At 45.4% G+C, this 8,595-nt stretch overlaps 1 protein-coding gene across 1 annotated transcript; it reads left to right on the forward strand.

Annotated features, from left to right (window-relative positions):
- The first annotated feature begins 325 nt into the window (after nucleotides 1-325).
- On the forward strand, nucleotides 326-6,096 carry nr1d2a (nuclear receptor subfamily 1, group D, member 2a). Its single transcript, XM_058648038.1, has 8 exons — nucleotides 326-586; nucleotides 2,813-3,040; nucleotides 3,124-3,212; nucleotides 3,306-3,450; nucleotides 3,542-4,239; nucleotides 4,336-4,521; nucleotides 4,630-4,840; nucleotides 4,961-6,096. The coding sequence occupies exons 1-8, from the start codon at nucleotides 556-558 to the stop codon at nucleotides 5,158-5,160; spliced, it is 1,788 nt and encodes a 595-aa protein (XP_058504021.1). The 5' UTR covers nucleotides 326-555; the 3' UTR covers nucleotides 5,161-6,096.
- Nucleotides 6,097-8,595: the final 2,499 nt, after the last annotated feature.

An 8,595-nucleotide genomic window follows, 5' to 3' on the forward strand; every position in this document is an offset into this window, starting at 1 on the left:
AGCAGCAGCATGTGCGCGCGCGTGCGTGTGTCCGCGCGCGCGCTCGCACGCTGCACGGCTGTGTGCCCCCGCTGTTCCTCGCGCTGCTCTCATCCTCCCGCACGTTGTGCAGTGCAACGTGACCGCCCTCGATACCGCTCCACCGTTACGTCGACGGGGACGCTTGGCTCCGCCCCCTCGTGGTCCTGAAAGTGTGTCACTGGGTTAAAGTGGCCAGATATGCCTGCCAGAGGGGCGTGGCCTGCAATACTGAGAACATTCAGTTCCTTTGAGTCACGCACACACAGAGTAAGGGGGGGGTGGAGTTTCCTGTGTTTGACTCCTGGAAGACTCTCTCTCTGTGTCTCAGTGTCTCAGTGTCTCTCTGAAGAAGCCACATCGTCTGTGGATCTGCTGATGATTTGTCTCTCTGCTATGACCTCCACGTCTTCTTCTTCATATTCATCACTTGTTTCCACGCGACTTTAATCTTCACCGTCCTCGCGCTTCGTGACGTCGTGACACCGGTGAATCCACTTTTCTAACCCACAACAGAGCTGCGTGTGTCGGTGAAAAATGCCTGAGGACGTCGGGACAGCCAAACCCGGTAAGAAGAACACTTTGACTTTTTTTTGGGTCATATTTTCAGGACATTTCTGCATGAAAACGCTTTAAAAATGCAGCTGTTATTGTTGTTAATGTTATTTTTTATTATTATTTTTAACTCAACTGTTTGTGTCATTCAAACTTTTAAATGTGGTGCAGAGTTAGGACTGTAGAACACACTGCATGCTTAATTATAACATATATATGTGTGTGTGTCGTCGAGAAGATTTAGGCAGTAGTGTTAATTCTTATTCTTGTTGATCTTTTTCTGAATGGGAATGTGTGAAATTGCCCAGTAACGATCACATACATGTACACAAACACAGGGAAATCAAAATGGCTGACAAACTTTATAGAAAGAAGAAGAAGAAAAAGACTTAATACTTATTATTATCATTATCATTATTATTATTATTATTATTATTATTATTATTAGTGTTCAAACTAAAAATAAATAAGTAGAGAGTTTGAATGAACTTACTTCACTGGGCTTTATCAACTTTTTTTTACAGATCATATAATCCGTGTTTAGCATCAATAATGTGTAATAAATCTCTTTTTGGTCGATATATTTCATATTTGGCGAGGTGAGGACAACTCTTGATAAGAAGAAGCAAAAAAAACAGACACTAGTTTGTCAAATTAAAGCTTAAAGACATGGAAATGAGTAGTAAAAGTACAGTGTGTGTGTGTGTGTGCTCAGTAATCATAGATTCTGTGTTTATTTTGAACATACACATAAAGTTGTTGTTTTTTTGTAAGTGTTGTAATGACACGGCTGAGTTAGTGACATGGTGAATGGTTAAAGGGCGGTTACGGTGTTTTTCTGGAGGCAGCAGCAGCAGCAGCAGCGTGAACGTGTTCAAGCATTTGACACAACAACAGTGTTCCCCCCTCCTCCTCGCGCTCACATGGACAGCGTGGCCTAGCCATGTGCCCGTGTGTACACGCTGCGCGGGAACACGCCTCTGATTGGCTGAAGCGCGGGGTCAGTGGGCGCATGCGCCGCGCTGCGCCGACTCCCGTCGCTGATTGGGCGCGGCGCGGGCCCGTGACGCAGCACGTTGCATAATGCGGCGTGTGCCCTGAGCAGGCGGCGCGAGGCAGAGCTGCAGGGTCCACGTGAGAGTGGAGGGAAAGAGCTGCGGCTGACCTAGTTTTTTTTCTCTCCGTGTTCTTCTGCTGCTGCTTTCACAGAAATCCATGACAGGTCCACGTGTGGGCGGACCTGAAAGAGAACAGTCACAGTCATGGTTGTGGTTAGGTAATCGTCTGTCTGCCCTTGGTCCTTTGAGTTCACACTGAAAAAAACAACAGTAGATGCTTCATTTGAGTCATTTTTTTTTTTACTTCGTAATTTTTTTTTTGCATTAAAATACAAATAAGACATGTTTTTTTTTAAAGCCTCAATCGTCAACTGTGACCTTTTTTAAAATTCAACCCCAAAACAACCGGTCAAACAAAAAAAAAACACCTTTTCTCTCAGATCAAAAATCTGCTTTCACTAAAAGTTCACAATGGGAAAACTGTGGAAATAATTGACTTTGTAACAAAAAAATATTTTTTTAACTTTGTTTACGGTTTTTCAGTTGAAATAAACTATTTCAAAGGGTTTGACTTATAAGTTCACGATGAACAAAACAATTGGGCGTTTTTTCTCGTCTCAACCGTGGACTCACTGAGACCTTTCCTGTACTTGCCTCCTTACAACCGCGTTACACTGACCCCGTGTGTACCCTGCTGTCGCACACGGACCCCTGCGTGTTACGTAACCACTTTATCCAACCAGTTATCAGTGGAGGTAATAAAGCAGGTCAATCACACGGTGAAAACACACACAGTATTTTGTTGCCACTGTCCTACTAAGAGTTTGTTTATTTGGCAGTTTTTTTTTTAAATTGCGGTGGTTTACGTTGTAATTCCTGCCGTTGTCTCTGTTCTAGAGTATTATTTGAAATCTATGTGTACGGATGAACAGTCTGACACAGTTGTTTCAAACTTCTGAGCATTTCAGTCATAAATGCCAAATAATCACAAACAACCTGGAAATTCCCACGTCCGACAACAACTGGGCAATTTTCCCTCCTCGCACGGTGGTGTAGTGGCCAGCACTGATGCCTTGCAGCATAAAGACCCTGCAGTGACCTGGTGACCTTTCACCTTGGGTTTAGCTCCAGCTCCCCTCGTGCCGTACTGATGAATGAACCATGTGACTCTCTCTCCACAGGAGGCGTGATTGCCTACATTTCCTCCGGCTCCGCCCCCAGCCCTGACTCCTTCATGAGCACCAGCCCCAGCAGCGGCTACCTGTCCACATCGCCGACTCTGCCCCGCCCCTCGCTGCCCAGCCGGGCCGTGGGCATGTTAGTGGACATCGCTCCGCCGGCCAAGAGCGGGCTCCAGCGCCTGGACAAGGCCGGCCGCTCGTCCGCTTCTACGAAGAGCAACATCACCAGTAAGCACAGCATCAGGGAGGGGTTTCATCAAGGAAGGAAAGAAAAACAACTGCCCGTGACTCACTGACCTCTGTTTCTGCAGAAATCAACGGCATGGTGCTGCTGTGCAAGGTGTGCGGCGATGTAGCCTCGGGCTTCCACTACGGCGTCCACGCCTGTGAGGGCTGCAAGGTGAGAAGAGTTCCTGGAGCGAAGCTCCGCCCCTCTGCTTGTCCGTCTCATGTTGAATGTTTATGCTCATTTATGCCAACTGTGGTTCCGCAGGGCTTCTTCAGGAGAAGCATCCAGCAGAACATCCAGTACAAGAAGTGTCTAAAGATGGAGAACTGCACCATCATGAGGATCAACAGGAACCGCTGCCAGCAGTGTCGCTTTAAGAAGTGTCTGGCTGTCGGCATGTCCAGAGATGGTGAGCGTTCAGTTTTGTGTTGAACTCTGTTCACTCAGCACCTCCATACTTTGCAGTGTGTCATCTGATGGATGCCGTTTCTCCCCACCAGCTGTCCGATTCGGCCGCATCCCAAAGAGGGAAAAGCAGAGGATGCTGCTGGAGATGCAGAACGCCATGAACAACATGATGAGCAACAACAGCCAGCTGCACAGCATGCTGCACGGCCACCAGAGCCCGCCACTGCCCATGGAGGCCATGACCAGCAACGCCGGCGCCTCGCCTTCCTCGTCCTCTGCTTCCGATTCCCCGTCCTGCTCCAGCCCGTCCTCGCCGCAGTGCCCCCAGGACACTGAGTCGGTGCTGTCCATGGACACCAACTCCAGCTCCGCCTCCTCCTGTTCGTCAGACAGTGGCGAGGACGAGGCCGTCGTCACGACCGGCAGGCAGCACCAACGCGCCTTAGCGTTCAGCCAGCAGAGGTCACAGAGGCAAGGCCAGGTCTCGCCGTCCGCCGTCGCCCTGGAGACGCGGTGTGGAAACCGCGCGGAGGAGCAGCCAGAGAGCTGGAACCTGTGGAACAGCAACGGTGTTTACCGGCACAGTTCGTACAGCAACAGCCAACACGTCACCAACGCTGCTTACAGAGACGAGAGGGGCGTTCACCAGCAGCAGCCTCAGCAGCGGCTCAACAGTGCCCCCAGCTGTGAGCTGTCAGAAGACAGCCAAAGACAGCACAGATTGAACGCACACATTGCCTCAAATGTTTATAATGGACCGAGCAGCTGTGCGAACAGCAGAGCACACCTGGTGAGTCGTTTTTACCTTTTCTACTCCCTCGCTGTTTGAAATAACAGGCAAGCGTTTGAACTCACGGTGACCTTCTGTCGTTGTTTTTTCTCGCAGGTCTGCCCAATGAACACCTCGCCTTACGTGGACCCCCACAAGCCGAGCCAGGAGGTCTGGGAGGAGTTCTCCATGAGCTTCACCCCCGCTGTGCGCGAGGTGGTCGAGTTCGCTAAGAAAATCCCCGGCTTCCGCAACCTCCCCGAGCACGACCAGGTCAGCCTCCTGAAGGCCGGAACCTTCGAGGTGAGAGAGCGGGAAAAACACAAACGACTTTTTTTTATTATGGTTCTGCCAATCAGAGCCGGTCCGTAGTGTTTTCCGACTAAAAGTCCTCCTCCTCTTGACTTCCAGGTGCTCATGGTCCGATTTGCCTCGCTGTTCAACGTGGTCGAGCGGACGGTGACCTTCCTGAGCGGAAAGTGCTACAGCCTGGACACTCTGCGCACGCTGGGCGCCGGCGAGCTGCTCAACTCCATGTGCGAGTTCAGCGAGAAGTTGGCGGCGTTGCGGCTCGACGCCAACGAAATGAGCCTCTTCACCGCCGTGGTGCTCGTCTCAGCCGGTAAGAACTGGTTTACCATTGACGTCGTAAAAGAATTGAGAAAATGTACACGTATGTGTGATTCTGGACTCGTCCAGTGGCTACATCCATAGCATTTACGCAACCGTGCTTTCCCCACAGACCGCTCCGGGATCCAGGACCTGAACTCGGTGGAAGCCCTGCAGGACAATCTGATCCGGGCTCTGCGAGACCTGGTCGTGCAGAACCACGGCGACGCGGCGGCCACCACCTTCACCAAGCTGCTCCTCAAGCTTCCCGAGCTGCGTTCGCTCAACAACATGCACTCAGAGGAACTGCTCTCCTTCAAAGTTCACCCTTGAAAAGCTTCCTCGGGGGTGAATCTCCGCCCTCTTCCTTCACACGACTCCACCTCCTCCACCAGGACCTGCCTCTCAGCGCCGCCACCTCCTCGCCCTCTGGACTTGACCAACCCTTATTCTGCGTGTGTTTCCAGAATGTATTTGAAAGTTGTTCATTTTTTATTCTATTTTTTTAAGTTGACGAGGTCGGTAGAAAAGAACCTTTCAGACGTACTGTATTTATAGAAGAGAGACACAAACACATGCAAGCGCTCCTACACCATACACACACACACACACACATTAGACCTTTCTAAGAAACGACGAGCAATTGGTGAATATAATTATCTTTGAGATGATAATGAATGTGACAAACATTTGTGTGGTTAACATTTTGACTGACAACACGGCAGCAAGAAGAAGGCAAGCTATCAGGATAATCCAAACAAAAAAGAAAGAATGTGTGACGATTGCTGCTAATGCATGGCTCCTCCCCTTTGCCTCAGAAAGCGTCAGTTTTGGTAGTTTGACCGCGTGTCGCGTTTGTTCTGATTGTCTCGACGTGTCCGCGCTTGTACACCGCTCCGGTGATTTCTGGGAGACATTTGCACGAGTTCTGGAGCAGAAACAACCCACATATGAGCGTGAGGCGGCACCATGTAAAGCTTTTTATTGTACATATAACGACACCCAGGTGTTTTGTTGTCACTTATGGTTTTTATGACGCCTTTTTTTTATTTTCAAAATGAGATTTGTTTTGCGTGCGTTTGCTTTCAGCACAGCACTGAACTTGACACTTTGCTTTTGTCTGTTCACTTTGTTGGAATTTATGTTTCTTCTACTGGCAACATGAATGCCACATGTAAATATCTACATAAATATATATATATAAATATAAATATCTGATGAACATAGAATATAAAATGGTATAGTATGAATAAATTCAAGTGAAAAGTACTCTTTAGTTTGTGTTTTTTCTTGTGTTCCAGTCCTTGGAGCAGTAGTAACCGTGCTCCTCCACAGGGTGGAGCTGTTGGCCTACACCAGCCTGATATAAACTTGGAAGGGTTATTTTGACACTAGTAAAGGGAAAAATTGTGGGATTTGTTAAGATGTGTAAATATCAGTGTTACTGGTGAAGAGTAAATGAAGATGGCAAACAAAAAAATGAAAATAATTCAGCTTCGCCTGAAAAAATAAAGATTATAAAGATGAAAATCTCTCTGGAATGATGGAGAATAAACTCTAAATTCACTCAAATCAAAGTACAACCTGTGAACATGATCTCTGCAAAGTTTGACTTTGATCAAGGGAAGCAGAACAAAATTAGAGAGATTTTAGTGCCAAAATTACAGACGAGGACCCATTTGGCACATTTTGGAAACATCTGTGCCATTTGTTTTTAAACCACGTATTAAATTACTTTCTTCACTTTTATACAACTTTAATGTTCAATAAAACAATTTATGGCATTGTTTCAAAGTTCCTGCAGACTTTAGTATGTTTTCCTTTCCAAATGGATCCACTGAGACTTGTCTCTCTGTGCTGGCCTGTGTCTCTGCGAGGGAATGGTCTACATGAATGGACGACATCCCATTGGCTTCCTTACAGCCAATAGAAGGACGCTGTCTTCACCGAATTTTGATTGACAGCTTTGTTAGCCAATGAGAAGCAACAGAGCGCGCGGATGTGCCTGGCTGCTGCCTTAGGATAGAGTAATGCTTCTCAAAACGTGATGACGTCACATAGAGACACCCGGAAGCTTTTGAATGTAACACAGGAAGTCAGTCTAACCGGGAAGTGCTTTTTTGGCAGTGAAAGATGAATTTTTCACGGAGAAACATCAAAGGTAAGAGCATTTTACAGTTGTCTATCTGTTGTCTGTATTCTGTGGCTTTTATCTCCGTAATGCTTTGTCGTTTACTGCTTTGGTGTACACCGTTGGAAACAGCAGAGTCTCAGCCATGGGCTGTGTGTTTTGGACAAAATGGTGGAGCGTTAGCTCCAGAAATGCTCAATAAATGTTGACACAGAGGTATTTATGAAGTTTGATACGTAGTTATTCACATAGGTGTTATTTAAGCTGTGTTTGTCACATTTAAAATAGATTTAATTTGATGCCCAGCTTCAAAATATTCTCTCAAAATTAACTTCTTTCACGATCCTTATTGAAAATAGGCTGTGCAGACTCTGTCAGAGTTCCCCAATTGGGGGACCTGCATCTCAGCTTTATTGGAACCTCACCAGAGCAGGTACTGAAAAAATCATATCATTTGAAATGAACACTTTGGTTTGAAAGATGAAAAAATGAAAAAATCTTTTATTAGGAAGGACAATAAATATGCTCTTTACAATAGTTGTGTTTGCCCCCCACCATCAATCGAAAGAAAGCCCCTAAGTGACTCTCCAACAGAGGAATTATCACTGGCCAATATTAATAATACACAAAGGAGGAATTTGAATTTAATTCAAATGTCTCATTTCCCTATATCAGACTCATTGAGAGGCTTTGTCCTGCAGAGTTTAACCACAGAGAGTCTTTATTAGCAGATGCAAATGCTCATCCATATTTTATATTAACCCTTAGAACGCAGAGGATTAAGGATATGTTTTTTTCCATTACTATATTAAAAAGGCTATACTAGTGTGCAATATAGAGTGTCTTATATCCTTTTTTTCAGCACAACCTTGGCAATCTGATGAAAAAAATATATATTAACACACTTGAGCAAAAAGTACTTTTTTCTTCTATTTTTTTCAAATCCGATCCAATTTTTGGATTTATCTTCCGGTCACAGACTCAAGAACAGAGATCAAGCTGTTTCCAAAGCTTGAAATTGTAAAAACATTTATTCTAAAACTGTAAACTTGAACAAATATATTGTATCAGAATAAACAAACCATAAATAACTTAAATTTCCATGTGGATTTTCATGTCAAGGCATGCTATTCCACAAAGTCTCTCAAGAGTCAGTCTATGCATTTCACTAAAGAAAAATGAAACAGTCGAGTCGAGCTGTGCTGAGCCGAGTCATACTGGAACTGTGCAGTGGAAAGCACCATTACGTTGTCTTTTAAAAGTGACCCATTACACTGGTTAACATTGAGGGAGTCAAACCACAGGGTGAGCTTGCTTATTGACATCCCGTTTGCCACTGCGTCTTAAAGGCTGTCTGAGACATGGGTAAAATTGGTAATGCTGAGCTGTATGCATTGACTTGAAGAATACCCAGGTTGGCATGACAACCAGCTAACACTGGTAAATAAATCAGACTATTGTTTGTTGTTTCCCCTCTTAGTGCACCAGTCGTTTGCGCAGAGTCACTCACGATGCATGCCTGTATGTATATATATATATATATATATATATATATATATACATATATATTTATATATATTTATATATATATATATATACATATACATATACATATACATATACATATATATTTATAT

This window comes from Solea solea, chromosome 13 (assembly GCF_958295425.1).
Source record: "Solea solea chromosome 13, fSolSol10.1, whole genome shotgun sequence".
NCBI classification, from domain to species: Eukaryota; Metazoa; Chordata; class Actinopteri; order Pleuronectiformes; family Soleidae; genus Solea; species Solea solea.